The sequence below is a fragment of the Peromyscus californicus genome, unplaced genomic scaffold (genome assembly GCF_007827085.1).
Source record: "Peromyscus californicus insignis strain IS unplaced genomic scaffold, ASM782708v3 Scaffold_22__1_contigs__length_63687245, whole genome shotgun sequence".
NCBI lineage: Eukaryota > Metazoa > Chordata > Mammalia > Rodentia > Cricetidae > Peromyscus > Peromyscus californicus.
Genome location: NW_026294525.1, coordinates 8,157,423 through 8,174,440, shown reverse-complemented (window position 1 = coordinate 8,174,440; position 17,018 = coordinate 8,157,423). Strand labels below are relative to the sequence as shown.

Here is a 17,018-nt window from a genome sequence, read left to right as displayed (position 1 = left end):
TTCAGTTGATGAATGCTTACCTTAAGAAATTTTCTTCTCCTGTGAGATAATGAGGATTTTCTGTCTAATGAGACAATGGGGTTCTGTTTAGAAGCTTTCTGTTTTCACATTTGACATGTAGATCTTTATACCACCTGGGATTAATATCCATAGGATAGCATTCAATTTCATTTTTTTTCTTCAGTGGGGGTAACAGTTTGTTTGGGTTAGGTGTATTCTTTAATTCATTTAATTCTCTCCATGGCTGTGGTTACTGTTTCTAATCCCTTGCTGCTTCAGTGTTCTTGGTTAGATTGATCAGGAGTCATTTCCTTCAGAATTCTCACCAGTGAGTTTAATTGAGTATGCATGAACTTTGTCTTCTCTTTCAGCTCTGCAATTGTTTTTGGTAGAAGTACGTCATGAGCATCCATCTCGGTCACATTTATTCTGGCCTTTGTTGTTAAGAGACCGCACACCATTTTATCACAGGAGAGGCAGAAGTGTGACCCCTTACGGCAGCCAGAGCAGCATGGGTGGAGTATGGATGGGAACTGATGTGACTCCCACAGAAATTACAGAAGCAGAGGTTGTATGTGATGCATTTGAGAGACCCTTCTGTGACAACCAGAAAGGGCTCTTCCAAAATGACATGGTGACTCTGGAGAAGGCCACAGCTAGAGGGACCTAGACAGGTCCCAGGTGAGGAGCGCTGTGTCTGAGTGCTGCGTGGCAATGCAGGAGCAACGTGAACCTCTCCTGTTGCACCCATGCTGGCAGCCGGAAGGGAATGGATGATGCCGTCACCCCGGCTCCAAGGGCCCAAGAGGGGAGGAGGACCCTTCCACTACCTGAGTGTCCCACTCCATGGAAGTAGTAAAAGAAAAAGAAGGCATGTCACAAGTCACTGCAGGAAGTATCCAAGCTGGCCACTCATGGAATTAAAAAATAAATTTCATTACTGGAAATTTGTGTAATTTTTTTTAAAAAAATTATTTTATGCGTGCGAGTGTTTTGCCTGCATGGATGTATATATACCATGTGAGTGTCTGGTGCCTGAGAGGTCAGAGGAAGGCATCAGATCCCCTGGAACTGGAGTTAGGGATGCTTGTAAGTCACCATGTGGGTTTTGGGAATTGAATCCAGATCCTTTGCCAGAACACGTGCTCTTAACTGCTGAACCATCTCCAGCCCACCACCCTGTTGATTTGACACGAGTCTTTCTGTGAAACCCGGGCTGGCCTTGAACTTAGAGCTGTGCGCCTCTGCCTCCCAGAGCTGGGACTCGAGATGTTAACCACCACACCTGGCACACTGTGTAGTTCTGTAGAACTTCTGTGGGGTGTGTGTGTGTGTGTGTGTGTGTACACGTGTACACACCTGCTAGCACATGAGCATGTTTATAGAGACGAGCTGACATGATATCTTCTTCCTTGGTTGCTTTTTACTTTAGTTTTTGAGACAGGGTCTCTCACTGAACCTGGGGCTCACAATTTCTGCCAGCCCACCTGCCCAGTGATTTCCCTCATTCACCGGCTTCTCCCATGCCAGGAAATACAGGCATGTGCCACCATGCCAGACTTTCCTCGTGGGTGCTGGGGCTCTGAACTCGGGTCCTCTTGTGCGGTAAGCACTTTACCTGCTGAGCCATCCCCCGAACCCCAAATTCCTACTCTTCAGAAGATAGCTTTTGTTTTGACTTTGCTACTTTAATAATGATGATGTCACACATCTTGGGTGTTTCGTTTTGTTTTTCTCATTTCCTTGTGAGTTTGGATTAGCATTGATTGTATATTGTGACAAAAGTTGCCAGAAAGAACACTGCATTGGATACAGTTTTGGAGTTGTGTTTTAGGTATATATGGAGTTTATTTTATGAACAGTGTTCAGAATGAGATGGGCTGTTGTGATGTATATATGGGAAACATTAGTTGCTGTTACTCCTGTTTTGAGGTTTTAGAGTTAGATTTGCTCTCGCTTGGTGTGACTGGATTTTACCGTGTGAGTCTGACAGAAAAGGAAATTTATGAAGATAGTGATATTGCTTGAGAATTGTCTGGCTAGAGGACGGCAGGCAGCGTTTTCAGGAAATAAGTCGTGGAAGCAATGCATCCTTCAGGAAGAGAAGGGAATTCCTCCTTGCTGTTGCTGCTGCCGCCTCCCCACTTCACCCACTTGACCCCATCCCTCCCTTTTATTTCTTTTTGTTGGAGACTTTTTAACTACATTTTTATTCTTTGGGAATTTCATACAACATTTTTGACAAATTAGAACATGGATAATGGATAACGAGGTTTACTGTCGTAACTCTTTTTAGGTGGTTCAGTGTGGTCGGTGGGTCTGGAGTGTTTTCTGGATGCTGCCCTGTGCCAGCACTCTGCCCCCCCGGGTGGCCACGGGAAATGCTGCCTGTGCCCTTCAGGAAGAGTCGGCTGCGGCCCTGGAGTCCAGGGCGGGACTGTGCTCGCCCCCTCATTGTCCGCTTGCCAGAGTTGATGCCCAGGTCTATTTTTAGCTCGGTCTGATTTGTAACTTCTAGTCTTCTGCTGTTTTCTCTTTAATTTGTAGTTTTGAGTTTGAAGCCCAGTCAGCTAGAAAGAGCCCCAGAGGCTTCAGAAACGGCACACGGATTGTGCCAATGCGGGCACCTGACAGGGTACGGTTAAGTGTGGCCACACCCGCTGTCTCTGCTCCCTTGAGGTGGGAAGTGCAGTTTCCACAGTGGAAACTGAAGGATTGCGATGCTGAGGAAATGCAGGTGGAGACATTTGCAGCGTTCTCAGAGAAAGCAGTGACTGCAGTTCCTATGTTACTAACCAGCTCGCTCTCTATCTATTTTCTCGTAGGCCGGAGTGCATGTTGGGAGAGTCGGCTTGCAAGAGTCTGGAATCTGACCCAGAGGACTTTTCTGATGAAGCGAACACAGAAAACCTCTACAGCACCTCACCCCCAAGCACGCCACGGCAGATGAAACGCCTGTCAACCAAGCACCAGAGGAACAGCGTGGGGAGGCTGGCCAGCCGGGCCAATTTGAAAGGTGAGCCTGGGACTTACAGGTGCTTGTGAGAGGGCGTGTGAGGGGCAGGGCATCACCTTTATGTGACTGCATCGATTGACCAGTCTTTTCGGCAGTGTTAATGACTGCTTTGTTTGACATTTTACCCCAGTGTTGGCTGTAGGGTTTGTTGTTTTGAACTCTTACCAGTGGAGGGACGGGTGAGGAGCCAGTAGAGGAAGCTCTGTCCTGGGTTGTGGTGGAAGCCAGTGATACGGGCCTTCTGAGGCTGTGAAGGAGGCCAGCTGTTTTCCAGCCTGCAAACCCAACGTGGCTGGAGTCTACACTGATGGCCTGCACTCACTCCTTTTATCTCCTGCTTGGGGTTTCCAAGTTCTTCTCTCCAGCAGTGGTGTATGGGGCATTTGGGAGGAGACAGCCAACCTGTGGTTCCCTGAATTCTGGAACTATCCAGAGCCTCTGTCTTCTGCCAGTGACAGCATGTAGGGAATCTTGCTTGCTGTCTTAGTTAGGGTTTCTATGACTGTGAGAAGACATCACTTATAAAGGAAAACATTTAATTGGGGTGGCTTACAGTTTCAGAGGTTTAGTCCGTTATCGTGGTGGGACATGGTGGTGTGCAGGCAGACGTAGTGCTACTGGAGAAGGAGCTGAGGGTTCTACATCCTGATCCTCAGGCAACAGGAAGTGAACTGTGATACTGGATGTAGCTTGAACATAAGAGACCTCAAGGCCCACCCCTACAATGACACACTTCCTCCAATAAGACTACTCCAACAGCACCACACCTTCTAATAGTGCCACTCTCTATGGGAGTCATTTTCTTTCAAACCACAACACTTGCTAAGCAGCTGCTAGATGGGACCCTCAAATCCAGAAGCCACAGAGGCAACCTAGATGGCACCCCAGATTCGGGAACCACACAGGAAACTGAATCGTATCCTGTAAGACGAATCTTAAAAGGTCTTATTAATAAAAAACCAGAGCCAAGTATTGGGGTGAACGCTGAAAGATCAGAGAAGCAGAACAAGCCATAGCCAACCTCGCCTCGCCAACTCCTCAGCTGATTCTGTTTCTACGAATCCTCAGACTGAAAGCCTCTTGAGTCCTCACCTGGAAGGGATCTCAGCTGAACTGTCTAAAAGCCTAAAAGTTTAAAAGACTGGTTCCTGGTCCTCACACCTTATAATATATCTTTCTGCTTCCTACCATCACTTCCTGAGATTAAAGGTGTGTGTTCTTCCCAAGCAAAGGCATGAGATTAAAGGCGTGTGCCACTACACCTGGCTGTGTTCCTAGTGTGGCCTTGAACTCACAGATCTGAGTGGATCTCCAGAATGCTAGGATTAAGGGTGTGTGCCACCACTGTCTGGTCTCTATGTCTAATCCAGTGGCTGTTCTGTTCTCTGACCCCAGGTAAGTTTTATTAAGGTACACAATATATTGAGGGACACAATATATCACCACAGTACCCCATACCTGAGACCATGGAGGAAACCCAGATGGAACCCCAGCTCTGGGATCCCCTGAGGGAACCTATTCTTTCCCTTCCTCTTTATGTAGGATCTCAGAGCCCAGCTATGTCCTGTCCCTAGAAGCTGACACCATGGCTCTTTGTCCTCCTCCTTCCTCAGCTCATCCTAACTGCCCTTTCTAAAGGTGGGTGAGCGGAACTATGCCAAGATGCGGCCTCACTGTGTTCTGCGTACGGCCTACCAGCTCAGCCACTGAAACCTTGGGGTTGTCGAGTTTTCTGTTCAGTTCAGCAAACCACTTTTCTCAAGTTGGATCCTATGGCTTCTTAAAACCTATAGTGTTGCCCAAGATTTCGGTCCCTTTTCACCTCGGCTGAGGGTTTCACCCCGTTGACCTCTAGGTAATTTCTTCTCTCCCTGTCCTTAGCCAGCTTTTTCTTTTCCTCGCTCACGTCTCCTCTCTGCCTCCAAGGGCTGGAATTAAATATGTGCCATTCCTCACTCCCTGCTCAATGATTTTCTTACCAATAGTTAATTTTCAACCTTCTTTTAAAATGTTTTATTATAGTAGAATGTTTGCTGTAGCTACAGTTTAGAAACTAATGCGTTAAAGTTTGTGTTAAAGTTCAAATTTAATGTGTTAAAGTTAAAACTTTGTGTTCAAATTTATGACCTGGAGTGTGTCTGTCTCTGTCCATTTTCTCAGAGAAATCTCTCCCATGCCCATTGAGGTTTCTGACCTAAAACAGAGTGTCAGAGAAGGGGCAGCCGCCGCTGAGTCCGCGTTTGCGTGCTGGTGGTACAGCTGGGCCGTGCTGCTCAGCACAGGCGTGGGGAGTATCAGCTCCCCATTTTACACACTAGGAAACTGAGACTTGGGGATTCCAAGCAGAAGACCCGATTTTGCCACTAATTCTCATGGAATCAGTTTGGACCTTATCTCCAGACGTGTGACAGTGAGTGTAACCAAAGGCACCAGTTGGGTTTATGTGACTGCTCTCCGCTCCTGTCCTGCTGAATAGAAAATGGCTGGAAAGGAGGGCCTGTCACTTTTCCTCCTCAGCTGCTTAGAGTTACGTTTCATAAAGTTGTCACGTTTGAGGGATGGAAGGGGTCCTTGTCTCCTACGTGTCTTCTGTATGTGCTTCAAATGAAGCAGCTGGTTCTCTTGGGCCTTTGGAGTCACAGCTGTCCAATCCCTGTCCAGGAACCTGGGAATCCTTAGTAACTTCTCTCTTGCTGCAGAGGATTAATACTGCTTGTGCAGCTTAGAAACCCAAACAGAAGAATCACTGGCACTGTAGGGGAAACGAGCTCTTCGGAGCGCATCAGCCCGTTGTCTGCCCGTGTGTCTTTGCACCGCTCACTGTTGACAACCGGCTTCTGTGCTCAGTGCTTGGTGAGCTGCTTGGGCCTCAGAGTGGCCTGTGCTCTGGCTTCTGGACCGGACCTGCTGTGTCATCTGTCGTTTGTCTGACCTCTGGTTTCTGTTTCAAATGCTCCTGTGGGTGTGTTAGAAAGCAGCTTCACGTGTGCGAGCCTGTGAAGTATTTGTTGTCAGAAATTTTGTTCATAAATGCCAAGAACGGATGTAACAAGGCATCCATCTGGGGCAAGTGGGCCGTTATAATCATTGTGGCCTTTGTATTGGAACAGTGCAGTAGCTCCGCAGAACTCATTTGCGCTCAAAACTTAGCTGTGTGGTGTGTAGTGTGCGCGAGAGTCCAGACACAGGTGCTGTGTGATGTGTAGTGTGCACAAGAGTGCAAACATAGGTGCTGTGTGGTGTGTAGTGTGCACGAGAGTGCAAACACAGGTGCACTGTGGTGTGTAGTGTGCATGAGAGTCCAGACACAGGTGCTGTGTGGTGTGTAGTGTGCACGAGAGTGCAAACACAGGTGCTGTGTGGTGTGTAGTGTGCACAAGAGTGCAAACACAGGTGCTGTGTGGTGTGTAGTGTGCACGAGAGTCCAGACACAGGTGCTGTGTGGTGTGTAGTGTGCACGAGAGTGCAAACACAGGTGCTGTGTGGTGTGTATTGTGCATGAGAGTCCAAACACAGGTGCTGTGTGGTGTGTAGTGTGCACAAGAGTCCAGACACAGGTGCTGTGTGGTGTGTAGTGTGCACGAGAGTGCAAACACAGGTGCTGTGTGGTGTGTAGTGTGCATGAGAGTCCAAACACAGGTGCTGTGTGGTGTGTAGTGTGCACAAGAGTCCAGACACAGGTGCTGTGTGGTGTGTAGTGTGCACGAGAGTGCAAACACAGGTGCTGTGTGGTGTGTAGTGTGCACGAGAGTGCACACACAGGTGCTGTGTGGTGTGTAGTGTGCACAAGAGTGCAAACACAGGTGCTGTGTGGTGTGTAGTGTGCACGAGAGTGCAGATACAGGTGCTGTGTGGTGTGTAGTGTGCACAAGAGTGCAAACATAGGTGCTGTGTGGTGTGTAGTGTGCACGAGAGTGCAAACACAGGTGCTGTGTGGTGTGTAGTGTGCACGAGAGTGCAGACACAGGAGCTGTGTGGTGTGTAGTGTGCATGAGAGTCCAAACATAGGTGCTGTGTGGTGTGTAGTGTACACGAGAGTGCAAACACAGGTGCTGTGTGGTGTGTAGTGTGCACGAGAGTGCAGACACAGGAGCTGTGTGGTGTGTAGTGTGCATGAGAGTCCAAACATAGGTGCTGTGTGGTGTGTAGTGTGCACGAGAGTGCACACACAGGTGCACTGTGGTGTGTAGTGTGCACGAGAGTGCACACACAGGTTCACTGTGGTGTGTAGTGTGCACGAGAGTGCAGACACAGGTGCTGTGTGGTGTGTAGTGTGCACGAGAGTGCAGACATAGGTGCTGTGTGGTGTGTAGTGTGCACGAGAGTGCACACACAGGAGCCAGGTTGCCAGGATTCCCGTCTGGCTCTGGGACTTTCTGGGTGTGCGACCACTGGCTGTCATTCTCTGTACAGTTAGTTTTTACAGTGTGCTGAGGGTCATGTGGTGCCTGTCACTGTTATTACTTCAAACTAAAACGTTTCTCCGTAACACTTTCTTTTCTCTTTGCCTTAAATCTTCAAGTAAAATTCAGTTCTCACATTGTTCATGTTTTCGAATTAATCGGCAGCCCCCGTTTCAGGGCTGGCAGACTGGGATTGGCTGTGTGTGGTCACATGGCTCCCCTGCCTGCGTCTCTCTTCCTGAATGCGTCCCCTCTTCTCACTGTCTGCTGCAGCTGTCTAGTCTTCCTCTCTCCCGCTCCCTTTCCTCCTGTCTGTCCGTGTGTCTCCTTCATTCTTTCCATCGACTCCACAGACACACTCTCTTTTAGAAGATGGATAAGACATGCTCCCATCTTCTGCAGGGAGCCCACAACCCAGAGGCGGCATGCTAGTATGGCCGGGTACACGAGGTCACCCAGGGTTCAGGGAGGGGCATCGAGAAGGCCCACTGGAAGACTTCTGAACAAGTGATATTTGTGCTGTGACCTGGCTGAGTCAGGGAGACCATGATTGCAGACTCACGCGTGAGTCATAATAATCTGTTGGTCCCTCAGTATTTTGAAGAGCTTCTTAGAATTAATCAGATTGCTCAGATTTCTTTTCAGAGCTCCCCAAGGTCTGTGAACTGGGGCATTATTCCTGCTTTGCAGCGGCTCTGTGAGTCACACTGTTAACTTTAGGACTGTGGTCAGAGTTGGACCCACCTTTTGGACAAATAGGTCCCCGATGAGATTTCCGTTATTCTGGTTATCTACTGCCCTCTATAAACCACCTGGAGACTCTGGATGACAGCGTGTCTGTTCATTGCTCACAATTCTGTCATGCAGATATTTAGGCATCGTAGGAGGTCATCTGCCCACGGTGTCTGGAGCCTTAGCTGGAGCAGTTCCATTGGCTGGAAATATTCCTTGGCCAGGGCCCAGACCCTAAGCCCTCGGCCCTTCTCCATGTGGCATCTGCCGCGTCTCAGATGTCTCAGGTGGTTCCCTTGCTTTCATGTCTGGATCTGAGCTGAGATGGCAAAACCAGGCGACAGTCGGCAGACCCTGTTTTCTTCCTGTGTGGTAGTTTACACATCTGTGTAGTTTCCACTGTGTCTGGCGTGTGCAGTGTGTCCTCTCCCATGGCATGTGGCTTCTCTCAGAGCAAGGGTTTTGAGAGTCTAGTGTATTAGTTCTGAGGCTTCCTGAGATGCCGCCTGGAAGTCTTGGAGCATCTTTTCTGTTGCATTTCCGCTTGTGTGGTGCCAGCCACACGCTGTGGGAGGGACTGCACAGGGCCTGGTACCCAGAGGTTTGGTTCCTTAGCTGTCTTAGGAGACTTAGCCCTGCATGCCTCCCTGTGAAGTTCTGGGGAATTGGCATGCCGTCTTGCTGTCTTTTGTTTCCTCTGGCACTTCTTCATAAATGCCAAAAATGTGGGAGTGTAAAGCCCCAGAGGGTCACGGAGAGCAGAGTTCAGGAGGGGGCGTGTCATCACAAGGACTGTATCTTGTGCAATGAAGTCATTGTTATAGATGTGATTTTGAAGTATTATGTTGGGCTCAGAGTGAGGCAACTTACGCTGTAGGCTTGATTTTAGGAATTCTAAGTTCAGGTTCTGGAGATCTATAGCACTCTGGTACATATGTGGGATTAGAAGGCTGTCTTTTACTGAAGTTATTTGGTGGAATCGCAATAGTGCTGAGTCCCTATGGATTTCTATCAGTAATGTGTTGGAATGGTAAACTCAAACAGGAGACATCCGAGGGGAGACACTGGTACTGAGAAGAGCACTGCGTCCTAGGGGGCGAGCGGGCGCTCTGCTTTGTAGAGCTGCACTGTCAAGAGGATTTCAAAACTTAGTTGTTAGAGCAGGCAGTGTGGGCGAAGGCTTCTGTTTCCTGCTTGTGTGGTGGGTGACTGCCGTTCTTGTCCGCACATTTAAACTCATGCTTTCTTTAAAACCATTTTCCTTATGGGCTTTCTCCCATATTTTCAAATAAGCACTGCTGTTGTGAAAAACATCTCATCTGTGTCCTTGTACACATGTGGAGTTATTTTTGGAGGTTAGCTACTTCGTAGTGGATCTGCTGTATTGGAAAGTGTGTGTGTTTAAAAGTTGGTAAGTAGTGCCCAGGCTGTTGCTCAGTAGAACTGTTCTTGCTTTTCCTTTTAGCAGTGTGTGTGCAAGCCTTGTTTGTTGTATTTTCTACATTATTAATGTTTTGAGTTTCTGCTAGCCTGCTTTAGCTGTTTAAATTTGCTTGTTCTTAATAGTATGTGTTTCCTACGGGAATTGATGATTGCAGTTAAATACATAAAGGTAGGGTGAAATTTCTTGGGAAAGGGAGGTCAAATGTAAACACCATGTGTAGACACAGTGTGTGTCTAAACACACGAAAGTGTGCACACCACAGCTTGAAGCAGCAGTGTTTAAGGAAATACAGCTTTGAGGGAAACGCGAAGGACAGAAGAAGGAATCCGCGTCTGTGTTGTCCTCTGTGTCACTGTCATGGCGACTGCAGCCCTGGACGGTGAATGGACCTTTATGGTAATTGTGAACACTGTTGGAACCAGTCTGTAGTCTCCGCCCACACTGCATGCTCTAACAACTAAGCAGCACTGACCTGGGCGGAGAGATGGCTCACTGGGTAATGCTGGCTTCTCTTCCAAAGGTGGGAGTTCCGTTCCCAGCACCATGTCAGACAAGCTCCCTTTAACCCTGTTCTGGTGATCTGACGCTCTCTTCTGGACTCTTCAGGCACCTGCACACGTGTGCATACACATGTATAGCATATAAATAAAAGAATAATAAATCTTTTAAAAAATGAAGTACCAACCTAGAATTTGTCACACACCTGAGAAGTTTCTTCTCAGAGTGGCTCATCCCGAGATGTGTTACACCCCTGTATAAAGGATAGGCAGCAAACGCAAACCCGTTGCTGGAGCTACAGTCTCTTCTTGGTGTTGGCCAGGAACAGACCACTGACTTAGAAAGCCTTCAGCAAGGGTACTAGTGTGATTCCTACTGTGAGGGACATGCCGCCCATGACATCATGGTTGCTGCCTCATCTGGTTGAAATTCCTATTTAGCGTACTTAAACTATAAAATAAATTTGCTTCCTTCCTTCTGTTAATTCTAAAGGAAACAAATTTAAGGATAGTTTGACTTTTTCTTAAACCAGCCCTAAGAAGTAACATACATTTGGCTGATCATTGTTCATACCTTATCAGAATCATAACTGCTAAAGTAAGTCAAGATTACCACTATCCAAAATGTGATCACTTAATTTGTTTGTTTTTTTGGAGGCAGAGTCTCATCACACAGCCTTGGCTGGATTGGAACTCACTAAATAGACCAGGCTGGCCTTGAACTCATAGAACTCTTGGAAATCTCTATCATTTCTGCTTGTGTTAAGACTAAGGCAGGGATTGGCTGTTCTCTTGAACCCAGTCTCTGTCACATTTCCCTTGCCATTCCCCCTTCTTAAAGTTGAAGGTGGTTACATCAAATTGAGGGGTTCAGTACATCTTGTAGTGTTGAATGTGACAGTTTGTTCAGTGGTTGTGAGTATAAAAAAACACAAGTATATAGTAAGAAAAAGGAAGACAATCATTAAAATAATTACAGAGTGTGTGTTGATTACTTTCCAGTTTCAGCCTATGGAACTTGCATTTCTCACAGTGATAGCCTGAGTGTAAATGCATGTGAGTATCAGTTTGGTTTAAAACAGTGACCAGCTTCAGATTTTAGAGCTTTACACTGTTGATTTTGTTTTCTTTTCAATAGAAAAAATGAACACACCAAATCAATCTGCACATAAAGATGCGGGGAAGGGGGTGGAGCCCGTGGAAGAATACAGTTACAAGCAGGAGAAGAAGATCCGAGCCGCTCTGCGAACAACAGAGCGAGACCACAAGAAGAGCGCACAGTGCTCCTTCATGTTGGACTCGGTGGCCGGGTCTTTGCCAAAAAAATCGATTCCAGATGTGGATCTCAATAAGCCTTACCTCAGCCTCGGCTGCAGCAACACCAAGCTGCCGGTCTCTATGCCCATGCCTATAGCCAGAACTGCCCGGCAGACTTCCCGGAGTGACTGCCCAGCGGATCGCTTGAAGTTCTTTGAAACACTGCGCCTTTTGCTCAAGCTTACCTCAGTCTCGAAGAAGAAGGATAGGGAGCAGAGGGGACAAGAAAACACGGCTGCTTTCTGGTTCAACCGATCGAACGAACTGATCTGGTTAGAACTCCAGGCCTGGCACGCAGGTCGCACCATCAACGACCAGGACCTCTTTTTATACACGGCTCGCCAAGCCATCCCGGATATTATCAATGAAATCCTCACGTTCAAAGTTAATTATGGGAGCATCGCCTTCACTAGAAATGGAGCTGGTTTCAATGGCCCTTCCAGAGAAGGGCCGTGCAGAACCCCTCACGGGGCGAACAGTACGGGCTGTTCCACGTACCACGAGCACCTCCAGCGCCAAAGGGTCTCGTTTGAGCAGGTGAAGCGGATAATGGAGCTGCTGGAGTACATCGAAGCACTTTATCCGTCGCTGCAGGCTCTGCAGAAGGACTATGAGAGATACGCCGCGAAGGACTTTGAGGACAGGGTGCAGGCGCTCTGTCTGTGGCTGAACATCACGAAAGATTTAAATCAGAAGTTGAGGATTATGGGCACTGTTCTGGGAATCAAGAACTTGTCAGACATTGGCTGGCCAGTGTTTGAAATCCCTTCCCCTCGGACATCCAAAGGCCACGAGCCAGAAGACGAGGGTGAGGACACAGAGGGGGAGCTGCGAGAGCTGGAGAGCGGAGCAGAGGAGAGCGACGGAGAGCGAACCCCCAGTCCGCCGAGGGTTCCCGAGCTCAGGCCGTCCACGGACAGCTTCTTGGACGCCCACTCACAGGACTGCGCAGCCAGGAGACTGGAGAGGCGCGAGTCCGAGGAGGACTCTGTGGGCTGGGGAGCCGCGGACCGTGGCCCCGAAACCGGCTCTCGCAGGCATTGTCTGACTTCTATTTATAGACCGTTCGTGGACAAAGCGCTGAAGCAGATGGGGCTGAGGAAGCTGATTGTGCGGCTTCACAAGCTGATGCATGGCTCGCTGCAGAGGGCCCGCGTAGCTCTGCTCAAGAGCGACCATCCAGTGGAGGTAGGTTTTGGCGGGTGCTGCGCCCTGACGGCACGGCTGTAACCCCACTTACTGTGTAGGTTGATCACATGGGCTTGAACAGTCTCGCCATGACAAGGCACAAATGGCAGATATGAGTTGCATATATAAATGTTGCCATAAAGTACTATGGTAAGGGGAATCTATGAACAGCTCATCCGGGTTTAATGAACGGAGGACAAGGTGGTATGTGGATAGAAGACACAACCATATAAATAGCATCTGGAGAACGGTGAACTAGGTGTAAAGTGTGGAGCTGGTCCTGGGTGACCACAAGGTGCAGCTGAGTCAGTAATAAAGTTGGCGTCATAGACAGATATTTCCAAATGGCCTCCAGAGTCACAGATCAGCCATTCATTCACTCATTCATTCATCCTAGTCCTGAGGGGCTTTGTGCATGTTAGCAGGAGCTCCACCACTGTGCTGGATCTCTTCACTCATTCATTCACCCGCTCATTAATTCATTCATTCATTCATTCATCTTAGTCCTGAGGGGCCTTGTGCATGTTAGGCAGGAGCTCCACCACTGGGCTGGATCTCTTCACTCATTCATTCACTCGCTCATTCATTCATTCACTCGCTCATTCATTCATTCATCCATCCTAGTCCTGAGGGGCATTGTGCATGTTAGGCAGGAGCTCCACCACTGGACTGGATCTCTAGCTCTTTGGATTCTTTGAGAAAGCTCGTTCTGGGCTGGGAGATAGCTGAATGCTAAGCCCTGGGTCTGATCTTGGTCTCTAGCGTGGCAAAACAACCACCACCAAACAGCAGAGATCTCCAAACCAGAAATGAAACAGCCAGCCACCGTACTGTGTAGAAAGCCCAGTTTTGGTTACTGGAATTTAAAATGATGCAAGTTAGAAATATAAAAACTCCCCAAAGAGGAACGCCTATACCACTTGTCAGGGCTAACATGCTCAGTGCAGCTAGACGGACTTGGTCATTATGTCCATCTTTCACCTTTTTGGGAGTTTTTGAGAGGAGAATGTCCACTGGCGGAAGCAGGTTATAATTTGATTTTGAAAGCTTGACACTTTAGAAATTCCTTACTGTCCAGGGTGATAAAATTAAGAAGGGCATATTGTGGGGCACTGACCTAGAGAGTCCAAAACAGAATGAATAGTTTTTCTCTCTTGAGTTTGCATGTACACATGGCTGACAGCAAAAGTTCTCCGTCCTCTGAGATCCCAAATTCCTGGGTTAATTGGTGAGTCCACTTTTAGAAGCCATATGTGTATATACGTACCACTTTAATTTTTTTAAGATTCGGTTTATTGTATAATCTGGCTTGGAGTTAAAAATGATGTAAGGCATTTCCGTAAGGCGGAAGACACCTGAGGAGAACCCAGGTTTTCCAAGCTCTGTGTCTGCATCCTCACGGTCAGGCCAAGCACTCACATAGGCAGCAAACCAGGTTTCTTTCCTTTTCATACACAAATCTCTGTGATAAGATTTTATCGTGCAGATTTCACAGAGCAAAGCTGTAGATGTAAAATAAGGATTTTCTGCTGATTTCACATGGTGAATTCTGTACTTCAGGAATTTGTCTACAGAGGCGTTGGGATACGTGTGGCAAGGCAGGGTCGATTTTTTTTATCATTATTTTTAATTAAAAAGTGATAGTTTTGAGGCGATACTGTGGCAAAGGCTGTATGGAGAGCTACCTGCAGACGGCTGAAGTAGGAAGCTTCCCTGTTTGAGTCAGGTTCCTACAGTGTCAGTCAGTCAAAGAGTCGCAGGTATGACTGGAGCCCTGCAGCAGAGGCTAGCCACACTGACAGGCAAGGCCGTGAAGGTACGGTTAACTTGGTGTGAAAGGAAGAAGAGTTTGTGTTCATCCCCGCTTCGGGAACACGATGCCTGTAAGTGGAAGTCTGCATGCATGTGTGCTATGTGCATGTGCTATGTACATGCTGTGCATACTTGTGCTTATGTGTGTGTGCACACTCTTATCCTGAGCTTTTTCTGTCTTAGTCATGTTACTAAGTCTTTCTGGGAAAGAGCCAGAATTGTTTTCAAGGCTGGAGAACAATTTCATTAAAGTTTCAAAGAAAAACCCCAGGGTAGGCCAGCCCTGAGTCTCAGCAGCTGCCTAGAGAAGGAAGATGGAGTAGAGAAAAGGGAGGAACGCACCACACCAGAGTCAAGCTGGCTTGGAGGTCAGCGGCCTGGGGAGAGAGGAGCCCAGAGTGTGAGGGAAGCAGGCTGAGAAGAGAGAGCAAGAGGAACAGAAAGGTTGCACTCTGCTAAGCTACCAGAAGTGGGCGGCCTGTGGGAGCTGCCTGCTGCCCTTGGGCAAGCAGCTCCCAGAGCCCAGTTTTAAAGTCCAGTAGCCAGGCCCAGGCTCCAGAGTGACTCCTCACCACTGACTCAGTCTTTTTGATCCTCAGACTTCTGTCTGGGAAATGCATGTAATGATGCCTTCCTGTCTACCCACAGAGTAGTTGAGGCCTCAAAAGACAGTTGTATATATGGTAACACCTGTATGTGTCGATTACAAACTCCTTTATTTTTAGGATTATTGTTACATTTTTTTTTTTCCTCTATCCAAGCGAAGTGTAAATCAGTGTGGACTTCTCTTTATTTTAACAATGTTATTTTCCCTTTAATCTTTTCCAATAATGGTCCCTTTGGAGGCGTTTGAGGCCTGGGGTGAAATGCTGCTGTGGCAGTGAGGCTGAGTCCTATTACAGTGAGGCTGAGCCCTGTTACAGTGAGGCTGAGCCCTGTTACAGTGAGGCTGAGCCCTGTTACAGTGAGGCTGAGCCCTGTTACAGTGAGGCTGAGCCCTGTTACAGTGAGGCTGAGCCCTGTTACAGTGAGGCTGAGCCCTATTACCCGCAGCAGCGTGCGAGCCTGGGCGGCCCTGCGTGGCCCCGCGTCAGTGTTGGCAGCCTCCAGATTGACCCCTGCTGCAGACAGGGCAGAACATGCCTGTGATTGCATTCGGTCTTTGTGGTTTCTGGGCTGATCCCATTGAAGGATTTTATAGGAAAGAAATAACATTTATTTGTGATAATTTGTGTTTTTCTTGTGTATGACTTTATATCTTTATTCCTTTTGATTAAGTTATTTGTAACCAATAACATTTAATAACCCTCTGGAAGCGTGTTCTAAAACCACTTTTCCTCTAAAGCTTTATTGTATTTATTGTTTAAAAGAATGGCACACTAGGAAGGTTCCGAGCTGTAACAGGGCTCAGCCTCACTGTAACAGGGCTCAGCCTCACTGTAACAGGGCTCAGCCTCACTGTAACAGGGCTTGCACTTGTCTTAGCAACATGAGCAGCACCCATGTTAACGGCCTGTGTGAACTCTGCGATTGTTGCTCCCTGCGGCTGCAGACTGACCTCCCCAGGACACACCCTGGCCTTGCAGACCCGCTCCAGTTAGTGGATGGGTTGCTTGTCAGGGTTCACGTGTAAGCTACCTGTTTGCGATCTCAAAGAGTGTTCTCTGAGAGGCTCTCAGGTTTTCACACGAAGCGCATGGAAGCCTGTACTCACAAAGCCGGCAGCATCTCCCCGAAGCCAGGACAGGCTCCTGGAAGAGGGAGAACCTGGATGAGGCTTAGTCTTCCCTCCTGTGCACCTCGAACTGGCCTGAGGTCTTTGCTGCTTCCTTGTTTGTCCTCTGGTTCTCTTGCTCCTTTGTGGCGGAGCCTGCTTGGCTCTCAGGGGCCTCTGCTTCCTCTCACCTGCCTTGCTTCCAGTCTTGATGCCTGCCTACCTTTCTGCAGACACTGCCCGTGAGTCCAGTGACCCTGGCCCTTCCCAGCAGTGACTGCGGCATGGCTGCTGGGGTGTCTTTCCTGTGCACTCAGGTCTGTGGTTACTTGTCCATCTGCCTAAGGCAGAGACCAGGCCCTTGCTGTAGTGCTGGCACGACACCACCTCTTTGCTCCGTATTTTAGCTTTTTTCCTCTCCTGGTGACAACATGTCTGGTACACTCTGCTCCTTTACCTTGTGGGGACTAAACCCAGAGTCATCACGTAGAGTTCAAGTATTTCCCTTTGCGATTGTCTTTTTGTAGTGCACTTTTCTAGCGCTCCTCAGGGAGGTTATATTTCTTTTCCTATGAATATTAGATATTAACACTACTTGACTGCATTTGGTATCTTACCACAGATACTGAGAAAGTGCTTGGTTACTGTCTTAATTACTTTCTTAGGTTAGAAATTATCGTGTAATTATATGTTTAATGGCCAATAAAATACTGTTTGTCTTTGGCGGTTAAGTGCTATGCCAGTCTGTCCTGTAACACGGGACCCCGAGGAGGCTGCCTTTTCTTTGTGTGTAGAGTGGGCACAGCGTGGAGGAGGCTGCCTTTTCTTTATGTGTAGTGTGGGCACAGCATGGAGGCTAGGCTGCCACTTAGTCCTCCCAGGTGCCAGGCAATGT

At 48.1% G+C, this 17,018-nt stretch overlaps 1 protein-coding gene and 1 pseudogene across 3 annotated transcripts in view; one reads left to right on the top strand and one right to left on the bottom strand.

Moving 5' to 3' along the window:
• Positions 1 to 17,018, top strand: part of Map3k4 (mitogen-activated protein kinase kinase kinase 4) — a 95,419-nt gene that overhangs the window by 34,182 nt on the left and 44,219 nt on the right. For all 3 annotated transcript variants that reach the window (XM_052750845.1, XM_052750844.1, XM_052750843.1), the window contains exons 2-3: positions 2,826 to 3,016; positions 11,231 to 12,597. In XM_052750845.1, coding sequence (XP_052606805.1) covers positions 2,826 to 3,016; positions 11,231 to 12,597 — 1,558 coding nt within the window. The remainder of the gene's footprint in view (positions 1 to 2,825; positions 3,017 to 11,230; positions 12,598 to 17,018) is intronic.
• LOC128118718 (protein Mis18-beta-like) lies at positions 276 to 875 on the bottom strand (annotated as a pseudogene).